Below are 16,429 nucleotides of genomic sequence, written 5' to 3'. Positions count from 1 at the left end.
TTACAAAACTGATGGACATGGTGCATAATCATTGGTGTGTGTACAAGCACTTTTGATTGTGTATCTGTGTGTGTTTGTTGCTGTGCTCCTCGGGAGTGCTAGCAGGCCAACTGAAGACAGAAGGAAAAGCAGCACAGCTCTGCACCATATGCCAAATATGAGCCCGTCTGCCAATTTGTGGGGGATACTGGCAAGTGCTAGCAAAGCTGAATTCTTGACAGAGGGAGATGAATAATTGAACATGTGCGGAGCGAAGTTCTGTTGGGATAGAGCGGGGTGCCTTTATACATGGAGAGAGGGAATGGAGACCATCGGGCTGTCTACAAGCAAAACTCTCATTTAGATAGTGATGTGTTTGCTTTTTGTAAACAAGTCAAAAAGTTGCAGAGATTTTAAGTTGAACTTGAATGAATTTATGGTGAGACGTGCATGGAAAATATCACAAATCATTGGTATTTATGCATTTTGATGTCAAACTGCATAAACTATAAACAAAGAGGCCAAAAGCTGTCATCAACCCTGCAAGTGTGCACCACAACCACAAAGAAAACAGATTAGTATACATGTTGAAAAATGAGGAATGCTGGAAGAGAAATCTGTGTAAATTAATAACTTTGGCGGAGATGTTTATTCAAATGGGGAATGTATGGTATATACACATTTTAATAATTTAGCAGACAATCCAAATCAGCCAACAGTAAATGCAACAGTAGACGATTACAGTCTCATATTCTTAAAATACTACACTAGACATAGTGTAGTATGTATTTTATATATTACACTGACCATTCATCCAGCCCAGTCTCCAGACAACACATATAGTTAATAATTTAAAATGTTGACCTGGAAATACTCAAGGCATATATTTTTAATTCATGTGTTTGAGGGAGGCTTGTGCAGCAGAGGCCCATTTTGAGTTGGACATTATTTCCAGATTTCAACTGTGCAGCACAGACAGAAGCACATCTAATTACCGCTGATGAGAAAAGGAGTATGCTGTCTAGTGCGGCTCCTTCAAACATATTTGACGTTCAGCATGTTGATGTTGCATCAGGTTTACAGGCTGCCTAGTGCAAGAAACTCTTAATGATAGCTTCCAAGTGTGAAATATTTTTTTTCCTTCTTAGAGTATATACTTCTATTGGATTTTTTATGTTGTATTTGGCATTAGAGCCTGTAGCGGTGGGAAATCTCTCCTAAAATATCACAATCTTTTTCACACACTGTCATGATCCATGATCTGAAGCTTTCTTCCCAATTGTAAAATGTGCTGATGAGAATATCCAGACTGGAACCAGCCTACGGATGTATTGATTTGCACCATTTAAGACACAGTGTTGAGGATATGATAAGTTAAGCACCTGCTGAGGGAGTAAACGGCCGTAACAAACAGGGTGTGTCTCCAGGTCTCAGGGTCAACAAGTAACTCAGGTCTTCTACAATATTTGTCTGTAGGGGAAATGTTTCATGTGAGGTTTCCAAAAGACTTCATGTGATGTGGTTTCAGACAGAATGATAAGTATCAGTAAATGGTTCTGCCTTCGACATTTCAATCTTCTAAACTTCATCATCAATTCATTCACACCAAGTGATGATGACTTGAACGATACGAGCATTGTCCCATTTGTGTCATATGTTACATGTTCCCATTACTTTGGCGTCATCATTGACACATTTTGTCATCTATAAGAAAATTGACTTCTCCAGCAAATCTATGAAACATTATTGTACAACATATGGTAGAATTATTCCTTTCAACAAGATTAAGTTTTTTTCCATGCTAGCATCTGTGAGGCTGCGCTAAGGAACTAGAGCGCTGAATGCTACCATCAGCATCCTCACAATGACAAATGCTGACAAGCTAATGCCTACAAGGTAACATCACTGAATTTTTTATGTCGATCCACGTATACAGTATAGAAAAGTTGGAAAGGTCAGTAGGATTCATACATTTGGGACCATGAATGTTCGCACACAGTTTCAAGGCATTTGCAACCAAGAATTCTTGAAAGACTTGTGGCTAAAAACTCAAACTATGGAGTGGGCTTTACTAAGCAACTCTACTGGAGGACGTTAGAAGGGCAGGCAACCAGGAGAGAGAGAGACGTCAAGAGCCTCCACCGCTGCTGCTCGCATTACTGTCACCCAGCTGTGGTGCCAAGGTTTTAACAAATGCCGCCCACAGTGATACACATAAGTGTGTGCAATGTGCATATGCAATACACCGCAATTCTCTTGTGTTTCAGTGAGTGAGCACAAGAGCAATATAGACAACACAAAAAGCATTTAGACATAATGATGCATCTCACTGCTTGAGGCAATGACAAGAAGTATAAGAGAGAAAACAAACTGTATTGCGGTTAAATGGTGTAGCCTGGATAATAGACAGAGACAAATGTGAGCTACTACGTAGTTTTGACAGCACATTTTCTCCAATAGTAGCCCTGCGTTCTTTGGATGTCGCTGTCAGGCTATTGGCTGTGACTTTCCATTAATCCTCAAGAATTGATCTGTTTTATTCTCTTGTTTAACGGTGACTTTAGAATTGCTATGCCACTTTTACTGAAACCTATTATGTTCTAATCATTGTCTCCTCTCTCCTTTCCCCTTGCCCCCTGTCTCCCTCTCTCTTTCTTGCTCGCTGACAGACACCACCCTTTCGAGTGAACGGGGTAAGTAACGCTGCCGCACACTCTCCCTTGATTTAGAGCCATCCATGCGAGGACTCTGTCAGCAAACAGCGGATTGGCCATTTGTGTTGATCTGGAGGGAACCATTGTTCGATTCTAGTCTCAGAGGGGGAGCACCGAGCTACAAACTCCACATTTGCATCACCAGAAAGCTATTTTCCCCTCGATCACATTGCATGTCATAGCAAATGTTGACATGGAGAAAAACATCAAGTGCAGGCAATTATGAAAGCAGCATCCACAGACCCCTGTGGCCAATCAGAGTTTGAATTTAGCATATTTCCCATGCACGCATTTTGACCTACTTAGTCAATTTACCCCCATTTGACTCCAATAGTGTACAATGAGGAGCCGATAAGCAGTATCTATTACACTCTGTCTCATTCCAGCTTTTGTAGAATTTGTTTCCATGTAGTCTAAGTAGACAGTAGATGGATTCTCCCACTGTGACAGCCCCTCTTTTCAGTCTTGTTTCAAATTTCACCCCCATGTTGTGCTATTATTAATGACTTCCTGTTCTTGGAGGAGCAGTTTAATCACTTCATCAAACAGGCTGAAAGAGAGTGTCTGCAGCACTGCAGCACTTTGTGTATATCCTTAGTTTGCGTGTGTGTGTGTGTGTGTGCTTGCTGTGGTCAGACATCTGGTTTGCCCCGTAAGCAGCATGAAAGCACCTGTGTCAGCCACTCTGCCTCTTTAGCACTGCTTGATGTGCATATAGATGTTCCCACTGTACATTTCAGCATCAGAGTTTCACTACGGCTCTGAGACAAGAAGTGATCTTGCTGAAGTTGCTCTCTGCCCTGTGAAGCGTGATGGTTTGGGGCTAAATGTCGAGATAATTGGCGTGATGGTATCACAAGTCGTAGACAAAACACCACTCCCTTTGTGTCTGCTTTTTGAAACCTCAAAGTGATTCCAAGGAAGAGAAATGTAAAGTTGTGGTTGAGATGAAGCACTTGAGGTTTATTTTTTATGTAGCTGGTTAACCTCCATCTGCTGGTGGAAGAGATGAAGATACGCAACACAGGGAAGCTTGTGAAATCAATTTTTCATGCCAAGCAAGCAACAGTGTGGCTCTCTCTCTCTCTCTCTCCCCCCCCCCCCCCAAAAAAAAAAATCCAGTTAGGCTTAAAGAAAGAGGGGATGTTACAGTAAGATTTATATTCATTTTTAGAGTTATCCTTGATGTTGACCTCAGCTCTGCCTTTCTTCACTGCCCTGCAGCTCGGACATTTAAACACCTGCATGAGCTCTCTCCTCTCCCACAACTTTCCATTTCCTTACAACTGAGTCATAACACAATGTGAATGATGTTCCTCAGTGAAAGTCAGAAGAGAAGAGGGGATGAATGGATTACAATGAGATGAGAAAGTGAGGCAAGCAAGGGTAAGGTCTGTGTGTCCTTGGTCCATTCAGGATGCACAGCAAGCAGGTGGGCATTCAGTAGACTGAATATAGACTCAGCAGAGCAAACATCATTCACTCCATTCAATCTGTTTTCCTACATATGTATGTTTTTGGAAAAGCAAAAACATACAATATATACCTGCAGTGCAAAACACGCCGCTCCATCCCTGCATATTCCTGTGCTTAACAAGCTCCTCTATGCCCCTTCAGCAGCAGGGGTGTGTGAAGTGACTGCTGGCACATCCTCTCCCAGCTTAATTGGCTGTACCTTAGGCAGGAGGGCAAGGTGTAATGGTGATAAGGGAAAACGCTGTGCTTGGCTGGTTTTAGTGCCCTTATCTATAATCTCGGGATTGATTATGGTGTTTCTGCCAGCCGTGCAAATTGTTTAACTCCGTCACCTGCACTGGAAACCTCTGTCTTGGCTAAACTACCGTGCCAACTGTAAACTGGATGGTGCATTTATCTGCTGGTTAGCCTACAATATCCAATCTGCTACTGATATCTGTTTTTTGTTTGCGCTAACAAAGGACTTCGTGCTCTCTCGCAGATTTGCCTAAAGGCAGCAGGGTTTATAGAGACTGCACAGTTTAGCATCTGTTGTACCATATGAATCTCTTTTTTATGGTCAACTTAACAAGCCTATCTACCCACAGTTCCATGTCACTAACTAATTTTACAAATCAAATTTCCGCTGAATGCTGAAATATATTACAGGTTGAGTTTGATATGCAGGGGAATACACTTAGTTGCTTTCTGAATGAGAATAAGATGACACTCATATGTTAGCATGCTAACTGTATAGCTTATCCTGCAGCCAGTTGACTTACGTCCCTTTTACACAAGTCAAAAAAACCTCACTAGCAGTTGCTAACATCTGGCTTTTGTCTGCATTCAGGGTCAAATGACACCAGTGGACACAGGATTTATTCAGCTTGTTAGTGATGGACACTTGAAACCTGGTTGAACGGGCACATTTTGACAGTGAGATGAGACAGGGCCTCTGTTTTCGGTGCATTTTTGACTTTGAACATTACGATTTTGGAAAAAGATAAATAGGCAAATTCCTTAAGGAGATTTTTGAGTGTGTGAAATTTAGTGCAGATTTAAGTCAAAATCAAGGTCTAGCAGATTTGAATATGGTTTCATAAGGGGCCTGATAGAGCTCCACTGAGTGCCATTCTAGTTCTATTTTAAATCCTTTGTACCTTGTCATCTAAATCTTGCCAAGAAAGTAAATAAGCATCTGTCCCAGAATGCTGAACTATTTACCATTACATAAACTCTCTACTGCTACACCAGATGCTTTGAGGAGAGTCTCTCCCTCACTCTGTTGGCACCCCCCACCCCCCTCTTTCATTGGTTCTGAGTAGTGGTTGGGGCTGACAGAGCACCTAATGGGCTGCAAAATGTCTCCAAAGCTGGTGCTACAACAGAAGCTGATGTTTTGAAAACCCTTCTGAAACAACAAGATTTCAGACAGTGCAAAGCGGAGCAAAAAGAGGGTGGGATGGGGCATCCCATGGTTTCCTCTAATGTCTCAGTGAGACCATTTCTTTCAGCCTAATTGTAGTAGAGTTTTCCTTGTGGCCTTGGTAAAATGGTGTAATTGCCAGCTTGTTGAGCTGCACTCTGTAGAGTTCCTTTTTGTCATGTAACGAAAAATCCTGAAAGCAGCTCACTGGCATCCTGGCATTTGCTGGTTCGGTCTAAAGTCTGGCTGCAGAGCATTGTGCTTAGTCGGTGCTTATTCAAGGCTCAAGGATATTGACAGGGCAATGTGAAATATTACAGTTGGCAATTTTCTCAGGACAAGTTGATTTACCTGCATTGAACCTGAGATTAATGGTGCCAAGGGAAACAGGGGATGGAGTTTCACAGCGTGGAAGAGTTAATAAAAGCGTGTTAATTTGAAGGGCATTCTTACTCTTAATCTTACTGTTGTGTTTTATTTGTGATATTGTAAAAATTAAATGCCTTTGCCAATGTGAAGCTGTGTTGAATGCAAGTCTTGATAATACGTGAGCATTTGTTTCTGCTCAGCTGCTTCTCTTCCCCCTCAGTACCAATTAAAGCTGTTTTTCTGCAGCAGATCTCGAGCTGATGAAGACAGCCACCAAGAGCTCTTGAAGTAAAGTCACACAGGACCTGTATGGCAGATGGTTTGAGCAAGAGTATGTGCAAAGAGAGAAAGCAGCGGCGAAGGGAACAAACAAGCATAAAAATGGCAGCCTGCCTCCAGCGAGGAGCTCCTGTTTTCTACCCAATTTAAGACTTTCCTTTTCTAAATTTTCAAACTTTTCCTCAAAAATACTGTCAAACCTGCCGAAGACCAGAGGAAAACATAAGATCTTGTTCTGTGGAGAATTTTTGCTCACCATCTTCCGAAAAACTATCCAGACAAGTCAAGTATTTCTTGAAAAAAGGAAAAAGGGCTTGGAGCTGCTCGGCCTCACGGCTTTGACCAGCTCTCCCAGCTGAATGGAAACAAGCTTTACTGCGGCCTTTAGCTACAAAGGCTGAGGCGGCAGCGAGTGCAGGCACAGAGGACACTGCCTAATGGCTACAAGTCCAGCTTCTCCCAGTGGATTACGTGTTTTTAAAAGATAAGGTTTGATCAGGTTTTTTATAGAGGAAAAAGCCCCTTTTTATGATGCAGATGAGAGCAGACAGGAAACTCGCTGGAACCAATGGGCTCCCAGGCTTTGTGCTGAGATTCAAATGAGGAAGACCACATTCAATACAAGCTTTTCTTCATGGTCACACCACTGCTCTGGGTCTCACCTGTGCTCCATTTTCTTTCAACTCTGCTCATTTCTGTCGTAAAAACACACGTCTGTTTTCAAGCATGTGGGGTTATTTCTGTTTGAATCTCAATACTGTGCCTTTATCATCTCAGCTATGGTGTATACTTGACCAATTAGTTTGCATCTGTACTGGGACTAATGAAGCCACATTTCCTGGGGTTAATTACACCAGCATTATGTGATATAATGAGGAACAGGAAATGTTAAAGTGCACTTTATTATCTCTCTCTTGCATCATCACCTCCTGCTGGGTGAGACTTTCTCCTCTCCAGTGCTCCCTACATCCCTTTATATAACGTTCCTCTCCCCTCTGCTCAGTACTTCCAGACACATCCTCCCCTTCTCTCAGCAACAAGGCTGGATAGTAGCATTAAGGGCTTCTGAGACAAAGCTGGTCTGGGCGGATCTCCAAACAATTAGAGTGCAGAGACCATTATTAAGGCCAATTGCTACCGCCTGCTACCAACAGTTAAGTTACGATGTTTCCTGAAAAGACCCTCAGTGGTAGAGCTACAGAACAGTGTCAATCTCCAACATCAGGGTTGGAATTATAACGTACTACCGTGCTGACATCTGCACGAGGCCAGGTCCTCAAAGAGGCATGCTCATGATTGGCACACAGGTTTGCACAGAGAGCATTAAGTTCCCTAATTTTGAGGAAGAAAAAAACACAAGCGTGATATGTTTTCCTCACATTTCACCTCAGACACACAGCTTCTCGGAGGCACACAAAATATTATAGTTTGCTTTAATATGAAGTATTCTAAGGCGATTTCTGTGGCTGGCTCTTAACTCTGCATTTGTTGCTTTTCTCTGTCAAATGAGTATTTCAGTGGAAAAGATTTGCCTGTCAATCACATCTACCTCAGCGTTCCTTACGCGCACAGATTACTTTGCTACTGTGTGTCGAGTGTGTGTGTGTGTGTGTGTGTGTGTGCCCAATAGATGTGCCAATGAGTGTGCATGCTGCTATCTCGTTGTGTGCATGTAGTTGGGTGCACACGTGTGCATGCATGCTCAGTATTTTATAATGTGGTAATCTGTCACTTCTATAAGATTACTGCTGGAGCTGACTTCATGTGGTGCATGTCAACATTCCAACTGACAGAACCTGCTGAGTTCCTGACGTTCATTCTCGCTGCACTTCCCTCTGTGTTACCAAATTACTTTAATCGACCCTAACTTGACATATTAATATCATTTAAACTGCCTCTGACTCACTTCTCCGTAGCCGTATGGAATTTTCCCCCCATTTAGTAGCAAATTTGGTATTTAGAGCACATCTAGTCTCACTGGGCCCTTTTCCATTAACGACACAACACTCTTGTGTAATTATTGCTCATCTGCACTAGAAAGTAGATACCACTAGCAGCTGAGGAACTCACTATTGATAACGCTTCAGTACAGACCAGATGTTTTGTTAACACAAACATGTTGAAGAGTCAGCGTGTAAGATAAAGATACTTCTTGTGTTATATTGCAACCAGCAGCACCCACCTGACCCTCCAGTTCTAAGTGTGAAGGGAAACCAATGGCAGCTGTTTTCAGACATTTACTCTGGAGAATATCCGCACAATGGAGTCAGGACTTTCTCAGTTTGTCTTTCACATATGAAGAACGCAGTATGAAATTCTCCAGTCAGATTCCTTTACAACTAACTACACGAGAGTCTCCGGTCGTGGCGCAGCATGCAAAGGCAGAACGGATTGAATGAGTCACAGAGACAGACGTGTTTTTGTTTACATCACATCGTCACTTGTGTCGGCCCATCTCACCAACAGCTCTCTTGTCATCTTTGTTGCTGAGCCTTATTGTAAATTTTTTTTTTTTTTCAGTTTTGTATCTGTTGTGTTTTAGAAACTTCATCAACTCACACTCATTTGTGATGAATCCTCTGGGGGATCTCCTGTAGGCATCTCACGTGGGCTCATTCGGGCATCATCCAGAATTTTTATTAGTTAGACTTTTTGATCCCACTTATATATTTTCTATTTAGAAATTCCCAAAATGTTTAAAATATTTGTGCTCACATTAGAAGTACTGTTTCTGTCCAAATCTGATTTAGTTAAGGCTCTTATAATAAGTCTTGTTTAAAAAACTTAAGAGCCTCTGGTATAAGGTTGACTTCTACATATTTATTTAAATATTTTCCAGCACCAGCTTTGTGCGTTTCAGGTAACTAAACCACAACAATTCTTAGTTTCTAGTGATTGTGTGAAAATTATATTCTTTCTTTGCCAATAAATCCTACACACTGAACCTTTAACATGAACAATTCTTTTGCAAGGTTTTCAACTTAATAATGAACTTTGTGGGGTTTTTTTTACACAATATTCTAAACTGTACCCACACTAACAGAAAAGTACTTAAGTGCTAGAGGGACTTAATGTCTCTGAAAATACCTCTTTAGTGTCCTTATTATTTGCTTAACTAATGTACATAAACTCCCATTTGTTATAGTAGTAAGGTCACCAAAGACAAGATGTTCCATTTTTAATCTTGAGGGCGAAGACACTGAAATAGCTCTAGGACTAAAAACTAATGCAATGCAAAGTATTACCACTCATTTTCATGAGACACGGGTAGAACTGTAAAACACTCTGTAAAGTATTCTCCCTGGAAACGAAAAATGAAACCAGTGTTTTCTGTGAAGTCTGAAGAGGCGTATTTTTCTCACCTGTGACAAACTCTGCTTCCTAGTCACGCAACTGTCAGAATCACTTTGCTGCTATCATTTTCTCCTTCATCATCCAAGAAAGCACATTCACCATCCACCTGTGAGTCAGGCACTGAGAACGGCATATGGCTGTTTACATTTTATGAAAATGAGGTTTAAACACAAAGCTCTGTTATTGTGAATCCTCTGAGATTCAAATTGTCATTTTTTTTAATTACACTAAATCAGACTGTGTTTGTACAGTACAGTGTTTTATTTTACCCATCAGCCATCTGTCTCTTCTATAGCTACTGTACTTCTGTATGTGGTTTCCAGCATGATTCATCATTTCTTTGCAATGCTGTTTCATTCAGCTGTAGTTCTTATTCAGTATTTAGTGTTGTCCAGTTTGTCATCAATCCAATCCAGAGTCCTGCACGCATACAGTTTTGCAAAGCTACCCCTGCAAAGCTCCGTATTGGATCAGAACCATTATACCCGCAATCATCTTTAAATCAAATCTGGACCCACCCAGACCCACTGACATGTCACGTGACCCGACCCGTCACTCTCATCATATGGGCTATGGCCTCCTTGTTCTTCTGTATTAGTAGTTGTGTAGTTGTGTAGTTGTGTTCTTAGTAAAGAATCTGTTAATTTTCGCAGCACCTGTGCTCCTGCAGCTGTCGGTGTGTTTCCTCAGCGACGTCGTGCTTAGCTCAAAAGCTAATAATCTTTGGCACGTTTTACAAGCAGCTTGCTATTTTTGGCTTTTGTCCATTTTCTTATACGAGCAAGTTCGGTAGTGACAGTCTTACAAAAGCAAGTGAAGGGGTCAAAGATGGTGTTGTGTTCACAATAAAACAAATCCTGACTAGGCTTGAATTGATGATTTTTATTACTAAAATGGTGAACATTAAAAACATTTTACCTGCTAAACGTCACCATGTTAGCATGGTCGTTGTTGGCATGTCGATGTTTAGCTCAAAGCTCCTCTGTGCCTTAGAATAGCCTCATAGAGCTACCAGCGCATTTGTTTCTTCAAACCATCCGATGGATTTTTTCTTATTTTTACGTGATAGTATTACCTGCAAATGAATGGATGTTATCCGCTTTTATCTGCTGTAGGTGGAATACTTGAGTTCACACAAAGTGACCCTGTTGTTTCTTCATCCTCCATCATTGCTCAACATATCAATACCTCGATTCATTCTGAACTGATAGAAGTGTTCTACACCCTGATATTTTTCATTTGAGGGCCAGAGGAAAGAAAGAAAGCTTACTGCTGCCTCAACCTTTCCAAACAGCACCTGTACAAACAGTTTTTCGTCAGCCGACTCTTACAGCTCCATCACTCTCACTTTCACCTATACTCTGTAGATTAGCTCTGTGCAGCGCTGGTGGAAGAATGAGGCCAGCTCAAATCAAACATTAATCAGCTTCTGTTTTATAAGACAGAGGGAGCGCTTGCACTCCCTGGGTCCCCCTCCTTCTTGCCCTTAGCCCGCCCTACCAACGAATGTTAATGTGACTGCCATTACTCATTTATGAGCTCCCCGCTTCTGACTGCCCAGAGCCTGGGGTCCAGGCCTACACTGGCTTGGCGGGCACATCGGAGGTGGACAGCTGTCCCAGGGTGTTCAGCAGTGGCAGGATCAGGTCTGTTTTTAAAGGAGGACGTGGTCTCAAGGGAAGCGCTGTTGAATGGGTTGTCAGAAACAGGACGTTTTTGTAAAGGTAGGCAGTTGTGAATATGGTGTCATATTTACAGTAAGTGATATGTGGAGTGAGAAAACAACACTGTCATCAAAACTGAGAGGATCACTCACTCACATAAGACCAAAGGCAAGCTGTCTTATTTTTATTCAGTGAATGGGCAGTGCGATATGATGTATTCACATTTGGACTGTTGTAATTGGACATAAATCTCACTAAATTGCCTCTATGGTGAGACTAAGTACCTCGATATGTGCAGACAGGCAGCTTTAAAGAGTAAGAGTTTAGAGCTGAGTGGCTGTTCTCTGTATCCAGGATACAGAGTGCAGCAGGAGTCATTCTTATTCTTAGTAGTGACATCAATAAAGGAGCAAGCCTGCGTAAGGTGAGGCACACTTTCTCCTGACAGGGTGTGTCTGTGAAGAGTTGCCATCAGTGTCGTGTAGAAATCAATGAATTAAGATGAGTATGGGCTGTGAACACATGTGCCTGTGGCTGCTACAGTATATGTATGTGTGTAAAAAAGCAGAGATAGATTGAGGAAGAGAATAAAGACGAAGGAGAAGTGTGGCCGATTTACTCAAAGCCGCTCTGAGCTCATGCACAGCAGCGACAGTGGCGTTGCTGCGTGGTGTGAAGTGGCTGATGATCCCAGATCCCAGAGATTGTCACGCTATCCAGTTTCCCACGTGGCTTTGCTCTTTCCCTCACCTTTCTCCCTCATGGCACCGCTGCTTCAATAGAAGTGTACATGCAGCCGGGTGAAGCCTTCACTGTTTCCATGCATGTTTAATGCCTGTACTGGAATTACCAGAGATGGCACTCTCCAGAACATGTCGACATTTTTCCTGTTACTGTTCCCTGCGTCATACAAATGGCTTCACTCTAGAACATAATGGGGAGAGCTGACAAGTGTTTTTACACACTGAATATTTTAAATATAATCAACTGACAGCAGCGGTGTCACTGTTTCACATGAGGAAAGAAAGTGCAAATACAGTTTCATGTTTATTTTAAGAAAACTTGCTCAAGGAGGTTGTCTTCTCCTTCATCCATCTCTTGCCTATGGAGCCTCATATATTTGTGGCCTTGGGGGATTCCCAGCATGCAGCAGCAACAGAAAGTGTGTAGCCTGTGGCTATAAGGCAGATACTTCTCCTAGAGTGTTACACAGCACAAATACACACGTGTATACTTATCTCCTCTGGGAGTGCTAATCCCCAAGAGATGAAGGAAGACTCCCACTGGTCTTTGATCCCTGTGTCCTGCTGCGACGGATCATTTGGTGCCTGGCGGAGAGAGACAGGTCCAGTTGATGCTCCCACACATGGTGTCCTTGACCAAAGCACAGATGTGACTAAGGCCAAGCCCCCTGCTGATCCGGAAACTTCCCTATTAGAAATCGATGTTCGCTTGACGCCCCTTTCATTCAAGCGCTCTTTGTGCCTGCGTCTGCATCACCATGGAGAGATAAAAAAGAGGAGCAGAGAGAGAGATAATGTCCGTATGCATACTGACGGCTACTTCTTCCCTGAATCATGGTGTTTCCTCATGGGAAGCCATGCGTTAATGCCAGATAAACTATCTCCCCTTCATTATAGGAAACAGAGTCCTCTGCTCAACCTTGATGCTTTGAAGTGGTGCAAAAGTTCACCCAGAGTCCACCGACCATGTCTCCTTTTACTTAAGTGTGGATTAAGGCTGGGTACGAAAATCTTGTGCCAGTGAAGCACCGTTCCCTACATGGCAGGTACCTACCGGACACATTACAATTCCGATTTCAATGTCTAATTTCAATGCCTGAGCTCTGTGCTGAAACAGTTGCCCTGCTTGCAGACAACATAAACATCACTGCACATGTCTAGTTATCATTACACTGAACTACTACTAACCTCAACCTTGAGTTGATATGACAACAAAATGCCTAAAGCTTAATGGTGGTAAGTGTGGCTCGATGTCATGCAAATGGTTTGAGACACTGGGATGTGCAACAAATGTTTGAAAACAATTCAGTGTAATAGGAATAACCCGACAAACTTAATGAAGTATAGTATAGATTTGAAAACCCAGAGTTGCTCCGTGTCAGACTGGTTGCGTGGTCGTCCATGGCCCTGGCGGTGGGGAGATAATTCAATCAATCAATCCATCAATCCATCAAATTTTATTTGTATAGCACATATTCACAAATCACAATTTTTCTCATCGGGCTTACCAAGGTGCCACAGCCTCTGCCTGTAACCCTCAACAAGAGTAAGTAAGAACCACCCCAAAAAAACCTTATTAACAGGGGAAAGAAACACAGAAATCTCAGAGAGTCACATGTGAGGGATCCCTCTCCCAGGACAGAACTCCAACAGATGCCACTTGTAGCAGAGCACACAAAATAACAATATTTAAAACACTGATGAGAAAAGACAGTGTCTAACATAGATGGAGAGTTGTATCAATGTCTGAAGTATTTATATAAAAGAAAAAGTTGTATGGTACTGATCTATATTTGTATATTTAAGGCATAAGTACACCTGTAAACAGGCTTTTGTACTTTTTTTATAAAAAAAAGTGTTGATTCTGGCACCATTTAGGAACCAGAACCATTTTAAAAGTGGAAGTGCTCATACACCTGCACCGGGATTCATGTGTGTACATGAATATGTGTATCACTATTATTAGCATGTACTTCTGCACTACAAGAACATCAGTGTGAATGCTGAAACGAATACACCACCATTTAATGTGGAGGAGGAATAGAGAACATTTCTTAGCAGAAAGCTTTTATCCCTTCCATGAGGACAGACTCAGTCATACTAACACCCTAGTGCATCCATAAGGCCATGCTGAGAGCTGCTGCTGCTGCTGACTGATGTCAGTCTTTGTGGTAGTTCTCCTCAATGTCATGAATTTTAAAGAACAGATAATAAACCCCAGGGGCCCTTATTCAGCACAACAGCACTTAATAAGGAAATTGCAAACCTACGCCCTCCACCTTCACCCACAGATACAGTGCAGATGACTATCTTCAGTTCTGACTACATCCTTAATTCTCTGCTTGACTGCTGGCCTAAATGGGAGCCTTGCTTCAGAGAAAGAAAATAAAAGAATCAGCAATAAGGAATTGCTCAAGGTGGCTCCACAAAGGTTTCTGTTCTTGTCCTGATTCCCAGACTAAAACCTAGCCAGTTTTATGAAGCCAGAGATGCATAAAATCATATGGCATGGTATTTTATATGTGCTCTCTTTAAATGAGAAAACGAAGAATGTTGTCAGGAGTGTGTGTGGACTTTATGGATATGTGCTACCATTTTGTGAAACTGCAAATGTGTGCCAAAAATGAGCCTCAACTCATTGTAATGCTGGGATGCGTTTAAATACCCTTAGACTAATGCCTGACACTAAACGAGGCATAACACATTAAATGTTAAGGTAATAATGTAGTTACAGTCAAGGAACAAGATGCTGTGCTCTCTCTGGTGTTGTCAACACATTTTCAGACTCTTGAGTGTAGATCTGCGGGCGGTCAAGTTCATATCATGGCCTTTTTTCTCTGCACGAGTAAAAGTTACTGTTAGTAATCGTTCAACTTTGGGTTATATTTTCTCATTTGCTTTTATGCTAAGAGTTTGATGAGAGGGCTGAGGCCAGTCTGCAGTGCAGTGAAGGTATCTGGAGCCAGAGGTTATAGCGTCTAACTGCTAGCAGCTACCTCGAAAGCTCGTAACCTAGTTTAAAACTTGAATCTTGTTTTGCAGAGTGGGTTAGCTCCACTCGGGCATGTCCAGTTTTCACTTTTGCAGAACACACTGCGCTGCGCTTGAACCTATACTGCTAAAACAGGTGGTGCATGGTCTCCCAGTAAAAGGACACCTCTGCGAGCTCATAAATAACAATGGTGAATGTTAGGGCCGTGTAGAACACATGGGGGTCACCTCCGCACAAGTAGGGCAGTGTTGTCCATGGGGGATTGGGGCGCATCCTCCCTGCGTCTATCCAGAAGTGGTTTCATCAGCAGGTTTAGAGCACGAAGCGTCTGGTTAATATTTAGGGCGAAGCACAGTGAACATTAGTTTTCCCTCAGGCTCTCATTTCCTCCCCCCCTTCTCTCTGGTGCCAGTTCTGCGACAGGTGTCTGTTCAGCTCGGGATGTGATAAATGAAAGGCTGTTTGTCTAAAGCAGGAAATAAAATGCACCCTGCAGGGCAACAAATAAAAACAGGGCTCCCAAACATCTTGAACTGGATTAATCACACAATAAGAGGTGCTCTCCTGAGACCCAGTCTGTAGCCATTTATGAAAACAACTCCTCTATTAGTCACTCATTAACAACATGATTAAGCGCCACTATAACCTACATCCAGAATGCGTGCAGTTTATTTTACTTTCACTCCGGTGCACATTCATTAACACTTAATACAAACGATGCTGACAATTTGTGAAAGTCTTTCTCCAAACAAACAAGTACCATCGTTTTCTCAACTAATAAACTTTATTATGATGAATTTCTGTGTTGACACACTATGTGGCTCCACAGTTATTGTAGTCACATAAAAATGTCACTTAACCTCAATGCACAAGAGTGTGTGTGGGTTTTTTTTTGTCGTCATTACTGCAGGAGTTAATGATGCTGAGAGAGAGGGGCACCGCTCTGGGGTGGCTGGAGGGACAGAAGACATGTACCTGTCTTCTACTGAGACATTCATTAAGCAGCACAGTGTTCACATCACATCGCATCACTGCCCGAGTCCACTGAGGGCTACATTAGCTGCTTATTTATATTTCATTGCATGCACATGCAATGATTTGCCTTGTGGGGCTCAGAAGCAGTTGCCTGCAGTCTTGTCAAAGAGATAAAATGAGCACTGTCATACCAAAAAGGGTTATGCTGGTTCTGGGATGGTGCGGCTTTGAAAAGTAACCAATATTTATCTTGAATCAGCTGCAGCTCACGGGCTCTCACAGTTCCACCTGCCGCTAGAAGTAGGAAAAAGAAAAGGGAGCTGGCTTGACACCGTGTCAACTCATCACGTCGCCATGAAAAACCCGACTGAGTGTTCCAATTGGACCCATGATATATTTATCCCTTTTCTGTAAAAAGGCTCTTGATGCTGAAGTTGATGATGTGTTATTAACATTGTGCACTTTGAGTGCATAATTGC

At 42.3% G+C, this 16,429-nt stretch overlaps 1 protein-coding gene across 3 annotated transcripts in view; it reads left to right on the top strand.

The window, feature by feature from the left end:
• cdh4 (cadherin 4, type 1, R-cadherin (retinal)) overlaps positions 1-16,429 on the top strand; it is a 194,093-nt gene that overhangs the window by 76,542 nt on the left and 101,122 nt on the right. For all 3 annotated transcript variants that reach the window (XR_011238831.1, XM_020086318.2, XM_020086319.2), the window contains exon 3: positions 2,649-2,672. Coding sequence is in view for 2 of the 3 variants with exons in the window: in XM_020086318.2 (XP_019941877.1) it covers positions 2,649-2,672 (24 nt within the window). In the remaining variant the exon portion in view is untranslated. The remainder of the gene's footprint in view (positions 1-2,648; positions 2,673-16,429) is intronic.

This window comes from Paralichthys olivaceus, chromosome 2 (assembly GCF_024713975.1).
Source record: "Paralichthys olivaceus isolate ysfri-2021 chromosome 2, ASM2471397v2, whole genome shotgun sequence".
NCBI classification, from domain to species: Eukaryota; Metazoa; Chordata; class Actinopteri; order Pleuronectiformes; family Paralichthyidae; genus Paralichthys; species Paralichthys olivaceus.
This window is presented reverse-complemented; position numbering and strand designations above follow the sequence as displayed.